General features: G+C 37.3%; 1 protein-coding gene across 1 annotated transcript in view; it reads left to right on the top strand.

The window, feature by feature from the left end:
- MGA (MGA, MAX dimerization protein) overlaps positions 1-16,935 on the top strand; it is a 102,055-nt gene that overhangs the window by 15,967 nt on the left and 69,153 nt on the right. Inside the window, exons 3-5 of the mRNA XM_006778155.2 lie at positions 10,610-11,555; positions 13,108-13,186; positions 13,327-13,422. Coding sequence (XP_006778218.1) covers positions 10,610-11,555; positions 13,108-13,186; positions 13,327-13,422 — 1,121 coding nt within the window. The remainder of the gene's footprint in view (positions 1-10,609; positions 11,556-13,107; positions 13,187-13,326; positions 13,423-16,935) is intronic.

The following is a 16,935-nucleotide window of genomic DNA, read 5'->3' as shown; positions in this document are numbered from 1 at the left end:
TTGGTGCACCCCCTTGTGGGCTTTGTGCACAGTCTTGTTGTAGTTAAGCCTTGATTGTTGTAAGTAATTCTGGGAGGGATTGACCTTCAGGCCAATTGGCTGTGAGAATCACGTGTGTCTGCAGTGGGAGAACTTCTGTGCTGGAGACACCCCTCCAGGGCAAGACTTGCTTCAGTGGATCAACAGGGCGAGCGAGCAGTTATGGCTGCTCTCAGTCCTGCCCTCAGAGGCCCTGCTTCTCAGTATCCCGGCAATCGCTGCAAGCACCTCCGACAGAAAGCTGCCCTGAAGTTCCGAACCATGCCAGACAGTCCAGTTTCTCCCATATGAGTCTGGGTCTTCAGAGACTCGCCCGGAACTGGAGCTCAGAGCTTGAGACTCCCTCCCGATTGAAAAAGACAACCGTGTCCTCAGCCGCCAGCCCTCTTCCCATGTGCCTCTGTACCTCTGTATTTTACTTGCGCACCGCACCTCCTCTGAGTCTCGGTATGCTTTTCTCTTTCCTTCTAGTTGTAGAATTTCCACTCAGCCAGCCTTCCTTTGGTTCTGGATGATGTCCGTTCCGTCTTTTAGTTGTATTTTTGAGTGGCTGTGCGAGGCAGCAATCTCCTGGTGTTTACCTATGTCACCATCTTGGTTTTCCTCCTCTGCCCATTTTTTGATTGGATTGTTTATCTTCCTTTTGTTAAGATGTATGAGTTCCCTATAGATTAAACCCTTACCGAATATTACATTGGCAAATATGTTCTCCCATGCAGTGGGCTCTCTTGTTGTTTTGTTGATGGTTTCTTTTGCTGTGCAGAAGCTTTTCATTTTGATGTAGTTCCATTTGTTTATTTTTCCTTAGTCTTGATATCTGGTATTGCGATCCCTCCAAGTTTGTTCTTCTTTCTCTGGATTGCTGTGCTTATTTGGGGTCTTTTTTGGTTCCATATGAAATTTTGGAGAGTTTGTTCTATGTCTGTGAAATATGCCATTGGTATTTTAATGGGGATTGCATTGAATCTGTAGATTGCTTTGAGTAGTATGGACATTTTAATGATGTTGATTCTACCAATCCATGAACATGGTATATTCTTCCATTTGTTTATGTCTTCCTCTATCTCTTTTTTTTTTAACATCCTGTAGTTTTCCGAGTATAGCACAGATAGCTTTATAAATTGGCCGATGCTGTATCACTGAGCTAAACTGGCTAGGATTATATATTGATCTTGTATCCGTTGACCTTGCTTAAATTCACTCAGTTTTAGTTCCTTTGGATTTTCTACATATACAATTATATTGTCTGTGAACAAAAGTTAGTTTTCTTCTTTTCCAATCTTTATGCCTATTCTTTGTCTCTCTTGCTTTATTGCACTGGTTAGACTTCAATCAATAAGTTAAAACTGCCATAACCGGTTTGGATTAGTGGATAGAGCGTCGGCCTGCGGACTGAAGGGTCCCAGGTTCAATTCCGGTCAAGGGCATGTACCTTGGTTGCGGGCACATCCCCAGTGGGGGGTGTGCAGGTGGCAGCTGATCGATGTTTCTCTCTCATCGATGTTTCTAATTCTATCCCTCTTCCTTTCTCTCTGTAAAAAAATCAATAAAATGTATATTAAAAAAATGTTAAAACTAAAAGTTGAGACTGGTTAGTCATGTCTCCTGATCTTTACAGAAAATTGTTTAATATTTTCAGTTGGATGTTATGATGCTGGATGTGTAGGTTTTGTAATTCCTTCTGTCACATGAGAAACTTTCCTTCTTGTCCTAATTTCCAGAGTGTTAAGAATGAGTGTTGAACCTGGCCGGTGTGGCTCACTGGTTGAGCGTCAACCTATATATCAAGAGGTCAAGGTTTGATTCCTGGTCAGGGCATGGGGGCGTGCAGGAGGCAGCAATCAATGATTCTCTATCATCATTGATGTTTCTATCTCTTATCTCCCTCTCGCTTCCTCTCTGAAATTAATAGAAATATATTTAAAAAATATAAAAAAGAATGAGTGTTGAATTTTTTAAAAAAATACATTTTTTATTGATTTTTTTCAGCAAGGAAGGGAGAGGGATAGAGAGTTAGAAACATTGATGAGAGAGGAACATAGATCACCTGCCTCCTGCACACCCCCTATCCACTGAGCCAAACCGGTCGGGGCGTGTGTTGAATTTTATCAAATTTTTTCCCCATATAAATTGAGGTGTCATACGCTTTTCTTCCTCCCTCCCTCCCTCCCTCCCTTCCTCCCTTTCCTCCTTTCCTCCCTTTCCTCCTTCCTTCCTTCCTTCCTTCCTTCCATTCCTCCCTTCCTCCCTTCCTTCCTCCCTTTCCTCCCTTCCTCCCTTTCCTTCCTTCCTTTCCTGTCTTCTTTCTTTACATATTTTTATTGATTTTAGAGAGGAAGGAGAGGGAGAAACATTCGGTATAATAAAAGTGTAGTATGCAAATTGTCCCCTCCACCGGGAGTTCTTCCGGGAGTTCATCGAGGAGTTGGGGTCGGCTGGGGGAAGGGGTGGTGGCTCCAGCCAGCAGCCACTAGGGACCCTGGGCCTCTAGTCAATGATAAGAGAGAATCATTGATTGGCTGCCTCCTGCAAGACCCCTACTTGGGATCAAGTCCGCAAACCAGGCATGTGCCCTTGAGTGGAATTGAACCTGGGACTCTTCAGTCCGCAGGCCGACACTCTCTACACTGAGCCAAATTGGCTAGAACTCCTTTATTTTTTTTTAATATGGCTACATTGATTTTTTTTTGGGGGGGGGGTGTAGGGATTAGGGCTATATATGAGCCTTGCATTCCTGAGATAAGCACAACCTGGTCATGATAACATTTTTTTTTAATAGCCAGATTCAATTTGCTAATATTTTATTGAGGGTTTTGCATCTATGTTTTTGAAGGATATTTGTTGGTATTTTTATTTCTGATACATTGGTTTCAGGATTATGCTTTCTTCATAAAACAAGTTGTAAAGTTTTGCCTTCTCATGTATTTTCTGAGTTTGTGTAAAATTGGTATTTTTTCATTGTGTGTTTTTTTAAAATATATATTTTATTGTTGATAGTATTACATATATCTCCAATTTTCCCTTCTTCTACCCTTCTCTCCTCCCCTCTTCCCCCCAGGTCTTCACAATCCTATTGCCTGTGTCCATGGGCTATGCATATATTTATGTAAATCCTTTGATTTATCTTTTGTCCTCCATCCCCCCATTGAGGTATGTCGATCTGTTCCATGCTTCCATGCTTTGGGTCTTTTTTGTTGGTCAATTCATTTTGTTCATTAGATTCCACAAATAAGTGAGATCATGTGATAATTTGTCTTTCTCAGATTGGCCTATTTCATTTAGCATAATATCTTCCATGTCCATCCATGCTGTCCCAAAGGGTAAGAGATCCCTCTTTTTTTTTACAGCTGCATAGTATTCAATTGTTCACTAGTAAATGTCCCATAGCTTTTTTAACCCATTAATCTACTGATGGGCACTTGGGCTATTTCCAGATCTTAGCTATTGTAAATAATGCTGCTGTGAATGTAGGGGTGCACATATTCTTTCTGATTGGTGTTTTGAGGTTTTTAGGATATATTCCCCGAAGTGGGATTGCTGGGTCAAATGGAAATTCCATTTTTAATTTTTTGAGGAAACTCCGTACTGTTTTCCATAGTGGCTGCACCAATCTGCATTCCCACCAGCAGTGAACTAGTGTTCCCTTTTCTCCACATCCTCACCAGCACTTGTTTGTTGACTTACTGATGATAGCCCGTCGATAGATGTGAGATGATATCTCATTGTGGTTTTAATTTGCATCTCTCTGATGATTAGTGACTTTGAACATTCTTTCATATGTCTCTTGGCCATTTATATGTCCTCTTTGGAGAAATATCTATTCAGGTCTTTTGCCCATTTTTTAATTGGATTGTTTGTCTTTCGTTGAGTATTATGAGAACTTTAAATATTTTGGATATTAATACAGTAGATCCCATTTTCATTTTGATGGTGGTTTCTTTTGTTGCAGAAGCTTTTTATTTTGATGTAGTTCCATTTGTTTATTTTTTCCTTAGCTCTAGGAGATGTATCTGCAAAAATTCTGCTACATGAGTTTTCTGAAATTTTACTACTTATATTTTCTTCTAAGATTTTTACGGTTTCCTGCCTTACATTTAAGCCTCTTATCTATTTTTAGTTTATTATGTATGGTGTAAGTGGTGGTCTGGTTTCATCTTTTTGTATGTCCAGTTTTCCCAACACCATTGTTGAAGAGATGGTCTTTACTCCATTGTATGTTCTTGCCTCCTTTGTCAAATATTAATTGACTGTAATAGTGTAGATCAGTTCATTATGTGTTTGATAGACTTCATCAGGGAAGCTGGAGTTTCTTTATTGGCAGGTTTCAAATCACAAATTTAATTTCTCTATTTTCTGTTTCATTGATTTCTCCTGCCCCCCATCTGTATTTCTATTTGCTTTTAGTTTAATTTGCCTATTTTAGATCAGGGGTTGGTTGACTAAGGCCTGTGGATCGTAACTACCCCACTGTTTTTGTATGGCCTGCACGCTAAGAATGATTTTTATATTTTTAAATAGTTGGGAAAAGCAAAAGAAGAAAAATACTTTGTCACGTGTGAAAATTATTTAACCATTTGTATGCCATTTGTATGCGTCTATAGACGCTAGCAGTGGCCCTTTTTTAATTAAATTCAAAATTTCATGGCAGTTAACTGGTTGAAATTTAGGTTTCAGTGTTCATTTGTTAGAACACAACTCTACTCACTTTTTAAAAAAATATACTTTATTGATTTTTTTTTACAGAGAGGAAGGGAGAGGGATAGAGAGTTAGAAACATCGATGAGAGAGAAACATCGATCAGCTGCCTCCTACACACTCCCCACTGGGGATGTGCCTGCAACCAAGGTACATGCCCTTGACCAGAATCGAACCTGGGACCCCTGAGTCTGCAGGCCGACGCTCTAACCACTGAGCCAAACTGGTCAGGGCTCTAATGGTATTCTTATTTTAATGTTTACTTTGTCTCAGATTATTGAGCCACATTAACTTCTGATTTTCTCTTGACATGATTTTTTCTTTTCCTTCCTTTTCCTTTCAATCTATCTGTGTCTCAGAATTAAATTGTGTTTTTCTTAAACACCTTACAGTTGGGACATTTTTTACTCTACTGTTCAAATCTCATTTAATTGGACTGTTTTGTTCATTTAATATTATTACTTATATGGCTGGATTTTAAGCATTTTGTCTTAATATTTTCTGTTTCTCTCATCTGTGCTTTGATTACTCTTCTCTGTTTTCATTTGAATTGAGTTTTTAAAATTCTGTTTTCATTGCCTAGTGACTTTTTAGCTATACCTCTTTTTTTTATTTATTTTGTGATTTTAGTATTAGTCTGCTCAGGTTGACAGTACAAAATACTCTAGACTAAGTGGCTTAAACAATGAAAATATTATTTTCTCACAGTTCTGGAGGCTGGAAAGTCCAAAACAATGGTTTTGGCAGCGTTTTCTGTTAAGAGCTATCATCATGGCTTGCAGACCACTACCACATAGAGGGGGAGAGATTTCCCCAACTCTATGTCCTCACTTAATTTTAATTACTACATCAAGACCCTGCCTTCATGTATATTGATAAGTAGGGTTTCAGTGTATGAATTTGGAAGGGACACAGTTTAATCCATAACAGTAGTTACAGAGGTTATAATATGCGTTCTTAATTTCTCAAGTGAACTTGAATTAATATATAACAGTTCATGAACAGCTAATGTCCTTATAGTTCATGTCCTTATATATGCTATAAACCCCCAAAACATTATTTTGCTTTCAACAGTCAGTAGTCATTTAAAGAAGTATAAGAAAAACAGTCTTTTGTATTTACTCATGTATTTATTTTTTCCTGGGTCTTTTCATTTGTTCTTGGATATTGGTTCATTTCCTATCAGTCTGAAAAACTTCCTTTGAGATGTAATTCATTGTAATAATTTCACCCTGTAAAACGGGTGGGAACCTTTTTTCTGCCAAGGGCCATTTGGATATTTATATAACCTCATTCTCAGACCATACAAACTTATCTACTTAAAAATTAGCCTGCTATACTTGGTCAAACACTTAATTAACTCACCTTTAGTGCCTTGGCAAGGCCAGACCAACTGATTTTGCAGGCCTTATATGCCCTGCCGGACGTTCCCCACACCTGCTTTAAAGTGTATATTTCAATGGTTTTTAGTATATTTACAGAATTGTGTAGCTATGAACACAGTCATTTTTACGACATTTTCATCTCCCCCCAAAACAAACAAACAGACACACACCCCTGTGCTCTCTATTAGTCACTCCCCATTTTTTCTCAGCCACTCCTCAACCCCACCTCAGTCATCCGTGACCACCAGTCTCCTTTTTGTTTTAGATTTGCCTATTTTGTATAAATGGAATTACATGTAGTTTTTTGTGCTTAGTTTCTTTTACTTATTGTAATGTTTTCAAAGTTCATCCATGTTGTAGCATGTATCCATATCTCATTCCTTTTATTGCTGAATAATATTGTGTAGATAAAACATTTTATCCATTCATCAGTTGATAGACATTAAAGTTTCCACTACTTTGCTATTAAGAATAATGTTGCCGCCGAAACCGGTTTGGCTCAGTGGGATAGAGCGTCGGCCTGCGGACTGAAAGGTCCCAGGTTCGATTCCGGTCAAGGGCATGTACCTCGGTTGCGGGCACATCCCCAGTAGGAGATGTGCAGGAGGCGGCTGATCGATGTTTCTCTCTCATCGATGTTTCTAACTATCTCTCACTCCCTTCCTCTCTGTAAAAAATCAATAAAATATATTTAAAAAAAAAAAAAAGAATAATGTTGCCATGAACATTTGTGTCAAGTTTTCATGTGGAAACAGTTTTGGGTGGTGATAAGCCCATTCTTATCCCCATTGAATTGTCTTGGTACTTTTGGCAATTGAAAAAATCAGTTTATATAAATGTGTGTGCTTATTACTAGACTCTGAATTCTGTTCAGTTGATCTGGATATTTAGCCTTAAGCTGTATAACACTGTTTTGATTACTGTAGCTTTGTAGTAAGTTTTGAAATTGGGAACTATGGGTCCTCAGAGAACTTTTTATTTTTCAAGATTTTGGGGGGCTCTTTTGGGTTCTCTTTCATTTTCTTATTAATTGTAGGATCAATTTGTCATTTTCCCAAAAAATCCCAGGTGGATCTTGACGTGGGAGATTGTATTAAAACGGCAGATCATTAAAAAACAAAAAACACTGCAGATAATTTTCAGGGAATATTGCTATCTTACCAATATTAAGTCTCCCAGTGTATAAAAATGGGATATTTGTCCTTTTTTAAAGTCATCTTTAATATCTTTCAGCAATGTTTTGTAGTTTTTTTATAAAATATTTTTTATTAATTTCAGAGAAGAAGAAGAGAGAAAAAGATAGAAATATCAATGATGAGAGAGAATCATTGATCGGCTGCCTCCCGCAGGCCCCTCACTGGGGATTGAGCCCACAACCTGGGTTGTGTGCCGTGACTGGGAATCGAACCGGTGACCTCTTCGTTCTTGGATTTGATGCTCAGCTGCTGAGCCATACCTGGCTGGGCTGTTCTGTAGTTTTGTGTGTGTGTGTGTGTGTGTGTGTACAAGTCTTATACAACTTATTCCTAAGTATTTTATTCTTGTTGATGCTATTGTAAATGTAATTGTTTTCTTGATTTTACTTTTGACATTTATTCCTAGTGTGTAGAAATAGAATTTTTTTGCGTGTGAATTGATCTTGGATTCTTCAGTCTTGCCCAACTAATTTATACCAGTAGTTTTTTTAGTGGATTTTTAAGAATTGTCTACATAAAATGGGATATTTGGTCACATGGGATATTTGTAGAATTTTACTTCTTCCTTTTTAATCTGGAGGTCTTTTATTTATTTTTCTTGCCTGATTACCTTTGTAGAACCTCTTGTACAATTGAGTAGAAGTAGTGAGAGCTAACATCCTTGTCTTGTTTCTGATCTTAGGAGATAGTATTTCTTGTACAGTCTGAGTTCTCTCAGTTGTCTAAAAATGTTTTCAGGTGTAAAGGCTTCTTTTGCTAGATCCAGAACATTAAGTTGACCCTTTCAATACTTTATGATGGGTGTCATTCTACTGTCTTCTGGCTTCATTATTTCCAATGAGTAGTCAGTCTATTGTTCTCATTGTTGATCCTCCAGTGTAATGTCATTTTTTTCTCCGCTGCTTATAAGGTTTTTCTCTTGGTCTTTAATTTTCAGCAGCCTAGCCTTTACATGCCTATACATGGCTTTCTTTGTATTTGTTCCCCTTGGTGTTTGCTAAACTTCTTGAATATGTGGATTAACGTCTTTAACTTTTGGAGTTGTTGATTCATTTTCTTTTCAAATGGTTCTCCTTTTTCCTTCCATTTTATTTCTTATTTGTCAGATAATTTGTTATTGTCTCACAGGTCTCTGACACACTCCCCCCATCCCCCTATTTTTCTGTTTAGGTGATTTACTTTATTAAATTTTAGCTCACCTCACATTTGAGATGTTGAGGGTGGGATTGGGCTTGGGATCTAAGCGCTAGGAGACTACAAGTTCTCTGTTTTCAGGCCAACCTTGCTTCATCACTTCTGCTTATTTTTCAGAAGTCCCCTGGAGGATAATTGGTGGGAATGAGGACTAGTTTTCTTTTTGGGGGTCCTCCAGATTCTAGTGTGCTCATCCTCAGGCATGAAAAGAGACTGGTTTCTCTGTGTCCCAACAAAGATTTTTTTCCTAGAGTTGCTTTTTTCTCTGTTCACTTGTGCTTCAAGCAGTGTAAATGCTACTCAGTGTTGAAAGCATTAGCAATCTGTCACCTAGAGAAGGTTGGTTCCTCTCTGAAATTCAGTTCATTTAGACTTATTTGTGTCCAGAGGTCTTCAATGGCTTTAAAAGAAAATTGGGTTTTTAATTTATCTAGTGTTTTCTCATTGTTATGGCAGAAGTGATGATCTTTGTGATCTTCAACATTTTAACTGGAAGTGAAAGTCTTCTATTGAAGGATTTTTAAGTAAGGTCAAGATCTTAAGTTGTACAAGGAACAAGTAACTACACAGTAATGTAAATGATTGCTTATGCATATTTGAGATAAATGAAAGTTTTACAAAGACAGTGACTTTAATTGAGTTAGTGAATAGTTCGAACACATCCTTAAGGTACATTGGTACAGTTTATATGCTTTTAATGGTTAATTGGGAAGAGTGGGAAACTAAAAAATGTTTGTGTTTTTTTAAGACTTATATAAACTCAATCAGAATGGGTCATATGTACTTGCCTTCAACTACCCTACCTTTTTATTTTGGAAGAATTAATGTTAGACTTTTTATATTGAAAGTGAGTTTTTCAACTTTAAAACCACTAGGCAATAACATTGTGAATATACTAAAAAGGTACTACTGGAATGCACATTTTAAAGTGGTGAGAGTGATATATATATTTGAGAGTGTTATATTTTATGTTATGATTTTTGTCTTAATTTTTAAAAAGGAAAAATCAAGCAGGCAGTTTGTAAAGCCCTTCCTGATATTTAGTGCAATTCTTAATTGCAGCTGACATTTGTTTGCTTTTATTGGCAATTGTTAATCACTGAAGCTCTCTTGAGTTTGATTTTGGTTCAGTGCTAGTTGACTTTCAAAATTGAGTGTATCTGAAAAATACTATCCTATATAATAAAAGAGTAATATGCAAATTGACTGAATGGCGGAATGACCGGTCGCTATGATGCTCACTGAACACCTGGGGGCAGACGCTCAATGCAGGAGCTGCCCCCTGGTGGTGAGTTCACTCCCACACGGGAGTGCCACTCAGCCACAAGCCATGTTGATGGCTGGCGAGTACAGTGGCAGTGACAGTAGCCTCTCCCGCCTCCGAGGCAGAGCTAAGGATGTCCAACAGATGTCCTCCGAGGCAGAGCTAAGGATGTGCCTATGGGGAGCGGGCCTAAGCTATCAGTTGGACGTCCCCTGAGGGCTCCTGGACTGCTAAAGGGCACAGGCTGGGCTGAGGGGACACCCCACCGCCCTGCCCCAATGCATGAATGTGCACTGGGCCTCTAGTTAGGAAAATAAGTCATAACTTTTTGATTTAGTGATAAATCAAAAAGTTGCTTGTTAAAACTTTGCTCTTTATGCCCGGCTGATTTGGCTTGTTGTTGAGTGTCTACCCATGAACCATGTGGTCACAGTTTGATTCCTGATCGGGGCATATGCCTGGATTTTGTGCCCGGTTTTCGGGGCTTGATCCCCCAGTGGGGGTTGTGCAGGAGGAAGCCAATTGATTTTCTTTCATCATTGATGTTTCTGTCTCTCTCTCCCTCTCCCTTTCTCTCTTTGAAACCAATAAAAAATATACATATAAAACAAAAACAAAAACTTTACTCTTTATTATATATATATACTTTTGTGAGAAATTGACAGAAAATATAAAAGTGTGATGTTGATAAAGTGCTTTTGAGATCCTTAAGTTCTACAAAGTGTTTCTCTTACAAAATCTGATGTTACTTGGTTTTTAAAAACCTTTTGTTTCTCTCCTGAGTCTTATTTATGGAAGGACTGTCCTTTTTAACCCTCCCTTCTCTGTCTCTCCAGACATGTTGCCAACAGTTTTGAAGACAGTACCCATGTAGCATCACCAGTAGACCCAAATGGAAATTTCAATGTTGTCATTAAAGAGGAACCTCTAGATGATTACGACTATGACCTTGGTGAGTTTCCAGAAGGGGTCACTGTGAAACAGGAAGAGACGGATGAGGAAACAGATGTATACTCAAACAGTGATGATGATCCTATATTAGAGAAACAGCTAAAGAGGCACAATAAAATTGATAACCTAGAAGCTGACCATCCGTCTTCTAAATGGCTACCAAATAGCCCATCAGGTGTCGCTAAAGCTCAAATGTTCAAATTAGATGCTGGAAAGATGCCAGTAGTTTGTCTGGAGCCCTGTGCTGTCACCAAAAGCACAGTGAAGATTTCTGAGCTCCCTGATAACATGATTTCGACATCTCGGAAGGATAAATCTATGTTGACAGAATTAGACTATTTGCCTACATACATTGAAAATTCCAATGAGGCTGACTTCTGCTTAGGCAAGGAATCAGAAAATGGTTTTAGAAAATATTCACCAGATCTCAGAGTGGTACAAAAATATCCTTTACTTAAAGAGCCTCAATGGAAATATCCTGATATTTCTGACTGCATGAATACAGAAAGAATAATTGACAGTTCAAAGAGTTCCCCTGGGGACTCATTTTTAGCAAAAGAGGACTTGGGCAGAAAGAAAGCAACTATGCTTAAGATTGCTGCAGCTTCCAAGACTGTGAATACTAATCAGAATGCCCCTACAAATGTCAGTGGAAAAAGAGGAAGGCCACGAAAATTGAAACTCTCTAAGGCAGGGCGACCACCTAAAAACACGGGAAAATCTTTAACTTCTACCAAGAGCATTCCTATGGGCTCTGGGAGTACCTTTCCAGATGTGAAGCCTGATCTGGAAGACGTGGATGGTGTTCTCTTTGTTTCCTTTGAATCGAAGGTAAGATTGTTATTTCAGCATTCTTTCTAAGGCCAAGTAATTATTACTGAATTGTATACCTGGCTATAACCAATTTACAATCTAGTTTTTGTGAATGCATCCATTATGTGAGGAGGATGTGTGCATGGGGAACTGAGTGTCTCCAAAATGTTTGGTTTAGTTAATAGGTGTCATGATATTTTGTGTGAATGAACTTAAAAATATATGTCTACCTTTTGAATCTTAGAGGGAAGGCACATGTGGGTGGGTGGAAAGAGATTAACCAAATAATTTATATGCTTATATGCATAACCCATGGACACAGATAATAGTGTGGTGAAGGCCTAGGGACAGGAGGCTAGTGTGGGCTAGAAGAGGTCATTGGGGGTGGGGGAGAATGGGGTATCTGTAATGCTTTCAACAGTAAAGATAAAATTTATGTCTGCTTTGATATGCATTCATGATTTTTGTGCAGTGTAGCTGGAATTTAAAAAAATCTTCAGATCTTAACTGGAATTTTCATTATTATGGACTTTAAAAAGGCATAAGTACATGAAAAGTTTACTAACTTTTTTGGGATACCTTATCCCCTGATTTTTTTTTTTATATATATATATTTTATTGATTTCAGAGGACGGGTGAGAGAGATAGAAACATCAGTAATGAGAGAGAATCATTGATCAGCTGTCTCCTGTATGCCCTACACTGGGGATCAAGCCACAACCCAGGAATATGCCCTGATTTCCTGGTCCACAGGTAAAAGTTCAACCACTGAGCCAAGCTGGCTGGGCTCCCCAGATTTCTTTTTTCCGTTTTTGTTGTTGTTAGTCCTCTGAGTATATTTTTTCCATTTACTTATTTTTAAGAGAGAGAGAATGGAAGGGAGGAAAAGAGGGGGATGGGGAAGGAGTGGGGGAGGAGAGAGAGAGAGAGAGAGAGAGAGAGCAAGAGAGAGAGAGAGAAAGAAACATCAATGTGAGAAAGACACATCCATTGTTGCCTCCCCCATGCGCTTTGACCAGGGCAGGGATCAAACCTGCAACCCAAGTATGTGCCCTTGACCTGTAATCAAACCCGAGATCCTTTGGTGTCTGAGCTGGCGCTCTAACAACTGAGCTATACCGTCTAGGACAATCCCCTGATTTTTATCAGGAACAGCAGAGTGCCACTGGAGAACCACGTATTAATGGTCTTATTAATTATGCTGTTTTACACCATCAATGGTTTCTTTATTTTACTCCTACATTTTAATTAGATTACTTTTCGTTTAGATTTTTATAGAAGCCTAATCTGTAGTTCTAAATTGGCTACACAGAGGTTGAATTCTTTCTACTGGGTCTTAAGCTACCTATATGTAGCTTATCTTTATGTAAACTTTAAGAAGTCTTTATGCAAATTGGCATAATATAGTTTAGATCAGTTAGCTGAATATATTCAGATAATTTGCTTTTTCTTCTGATTATTAAAGTGATGTAATATTTAGAAAATATCAAAATATCAAAACGAAAAATGTTTCTGGTTTACTTTTAAACTTTTAGAAGTGATATGAGCTACATTTTTGTTTTATATATAGGAAGCTCTAGACATTCATGCAGTTGATGGGACAACAGAAGAGCCCTCTAGTCTTCAGGCATCAAGCACAAATGACCCAGGTATTATATAATGATATAAAAAGAGATATATTTGGGATTTGGCTCTTGAAATGAAATATGCAATATTCATTTTTCTGTAGTACATACGTTTTTCTGTAGTACGTACTATTCTACTTTATCATTATTTGTTTTCTGAATAGGTTGCAGAGCAAGAATTTCCCAGTTGGAAAAAGAATTGATAGAAGATTTGAAAGCCTTGAGGCATAAGCAAGTGATACATCCTGGTCTTCAAGAAGGTGGGTGTGTGCCTGCCGCCCCGGGGGGGGGGGGGAAGGGCATACAGGACACATCCGATCAATGATTCTCATCATTGATGTTTGTATCTCTCCCTCTCCCTCTCTCTGAAATCAGTTTTAAAAAACATAAAAAAATATTCTGAATATAGTGTTAAATGAATAGCTAGATTTTTTTATATTTATCTGCTTTTCTGTTCTTTGTTGGCTATTTACATAGATGTTTTCTCCTTCAGTGTGTTTTTGTGGATGCTTTCTATTTCAATATATTTAGCTACAGGCAGGCTTTTTTGCTACAGTTTATTCCTACCTGACTTTGAATCTAAAGATTTTTTTTCTCACTTCTATCTTTATGGGTTTTGTTGTTGTTTTTTTGCAATAGATATATGATAATATATCTTTATGAAGTATCTCCTAAAATGCCAAAAAGTCAAAAACATTTAGGAATATCATGTTGTTTAAACTCATATGTGGAAAGGGTTTTATTTGGGGGGGATATGCTTTCTATGAGTTATTTAACTATCTTATTTTCTGTAAGCTAAAGTTATTCATATGAAAGCAACTACGTTTAGGTCTCTTGTATATGTTACTTGGGGAAGGAATTTTTTGCAGGGCAAACATTTCAGGATAGCCTCGATAAGCTAAATTGAGAATTACTTTGAACAGTGTTTTTGTGTCACTGGCCTCTACTTTTAGGGCTTTAAAAAAATTAATGTGTATATTTAAAATAAATGTGATTTTTGTGTTTGTTTTTAGGAGTTGGTATCACTTTTGGGAGAAGGTAGCAGTTCCAAATACAAGTTAATGCAGAAAAGAAAATATGTAGGAAAAACAGTTTCTAAATTTATTGTATGGGTCTAGATTTTGCCTGCTTATCAACCTGGTTGTGTGGTACATTTTAACAACTTAATTCTTTTTTTCCTACCATTAATGTAGTCAGCTGTTCTGGCAGTTTTTATCAATAATAATAATAGAGTATTTTCTTTTTCCTTCTGAAAGCACTATAGTATTTCATTTTATTCTTTTGTTTAGGATTCAGTTCTCAACTTGAATTTGTGCATATCTTGCTTTCTGGTTCCACTCTGCCCTCTCTTCCCACCTTTCCTCTTTAATTCCTATTTATTTTAATTTAAGAATTACACCCTCTGAAAACGTTTACCAGTTTACTGATTCCTTTGGGCTTTTCAATTATCATTTCTTTTTGTTTACATCTCATAGAACTTATTTATCCTATTCTACTACTACTGAGTCCATTGGAAAAAATCACAAAAAGGCTCCTTGAGGCCTGGGAAATGTCTTTTTATCAACATCTGTATTATAGAGTATTTCACAGAGAAGGTTAAGTAAAATTCTTAAAACATAAAACCCAGTGTGATGGGTTGATATTTATTTTACTGATGAGTAAACTAAAGCTAACAGAAGTTTAAACCAAAGATAAGATTAGAAACCAGTTGTTTTGATTCATAGTCTTATTTTCTCCCCAGTTGATACAGAAACATGAAGAAAGAATGTTTCATTTATGTTAGTTTTACTCACATCATATAATTAAATTAAATTTATTTTAAAGAACTGAAATTGCAAACTAAAACACAAAAGCCGTCTTTTGTTCAGATAAGTTATATGTGGAGGATACATAGTAGTAAATTAACCATAAAAATTTGTAATTTACCTAATTAATGTCTTTACCTTTTAGGCAACTAGCAAAACGTAAGCTTTTTATTGGAAACCTATACCTATGACTTTTAATGGTTATTTCTTTGACACTTAATACTTTGAATTCCTTTTAGCTTCAATTATGTTAAAATTTTAAGTTAAATATTTTCCCACTTAATATGAAGCTAGTAATTCATAAATGAGTAAATCCAAATTAGAAGATTGTCACTAGTAATAGAAACATGCAGGTTTAAGAACAATAGGATATAATTTTATACCAGTAAGATTGGAACAATTTGGAAAGTTCTGTGATATCATGCACTACTGGAGTATAAATTGAGAGTAATTTGGCACTATCTAGAGCACAGATTCCCAGCTATTGCATTTTTGCACATGGTGTTCCATAATTATATGACAGGTATGCTCTTAATATACTGATGTTTGAGTGGCCAGGCAAGACCAAGGGAAATTATTAGCTATAGAGCTGGTTGCCTCCAGCCACTGGTTGCTTTATTTATTCTAGTGTGTTACATAATTATCATTTTCTTATACGCCCTTTAATAACTTTAAGTTAGGATTCTTACTTGCAAACATCAGAATACTCTCTACAAATTAAATAGAATATAAATTTATTTTATTATTTTTAAAATTCTTTATTATTTAAAGTACTACAAATGTCTTCCTTTCTCCCCATTGACCTTTTCCTGGCCCCTCCCACCCCCAGCACATGCCCTCACCCTCCTAGTGTCTGTGTCCATTGGTTATGCTTATATGCATGCATACCACTTCTTTGGTTGATGTGTTACCTGCTTCCCTCCCTGCCCCTTCACTACCTTCCCTCTGACGCTTGACGGTCTGTTTGATACCTCTCTGTCTCTGGATCTATTTTTGTTCATCAGTTTATGTTGTTCATTATATTGCACAACTGAGTGAGATCATGTGGTATTATCTTTCTCCGACTGACTTAGCTTAGCATAATGCTCTCCGTGTCCATCCTTGCTATTGCGTATGGTAAGAGGTCTTTCTTTTTTACAGCAGCGCATATTCCATTGTGAAGATGTACCACAGTTTTTTAATCCACTCATCTTCTGATGGGCACTTAGGCTGTTTCCAAATCTTAGCTATTGTAAATTGTGCTGCTATGAACATAGGGGTGCATATATCCTTTCTGATTGGTGTTTCTGATTTCTTGGGATATATTCCTAGAAGTGGGATCACAGGGTCAAATGGGAGTTTAGTGACTTTGAGCATATTTTAATATGTCTCTTGGCCTTCCTTATGTCTTCTTTCGAAAAGTATCTATTTACTTCTGTTGCCCATTTTTTGATCGGGTTATTTGTCCTCCTTTTGTTAAGTTGTATGAGGTTCCGGTAAATGTTGGAGATTAAACCCTTATCTGAAATAGCATTGGCAAATATGTTCTCCCATGCAGTGGGATTTCTTGTTTTGTTGATGGTTTCTTTTGCTGTGCAGAAGCTTTTCATTTGATGTAGTCCCATTTGTTTATTTTTCCTTAGTTTTCATTGTCCTAGGAGCTGTCTCGGTAAAGATATTGCTACAACATATGTTTGATATTTTGCTACCTGTGGATTCTTCTAAGATTTTTATGGTTTCCCGTCTTACGTTTAACCCTTTTCGGTCCAACCTCGAGGTTGACTCGACAGACAGTTGCTAGGATCAGGTCCAACGTCGAGCAATAAGAACATTAAAAAGTTCAACATTCAGTCCCGTCAATTAATTTGGACCAGACTGTTTGAATTCCAAAAATAACATTGGACCGCAAAGGGTTAAATCCTTTATCCATCTTGAGTTGATTTTTGTGTATGGTGTAAGTTGGTGATCTAGTTTCATTTTTTTGCATGT

This window comes from Myotis davidii, unplaced genomic scaffold (assembly GCF_000327345.1).
Source record: "Myotis davidii unplaced genomic scaffold, ASM32734v1 scaffold46, whole genome shotgun sequence".
In the NCBI taxonomy this organism is placed as follows: Eukaryota; Metazoa; Chordata; class Mammalia; order Chiroptera; family Vespertilionidae; genus Myotis; species Myotis davidii.
This window is presented reverse-complemented; position numbering and strand designations above follow the sequence as displayed.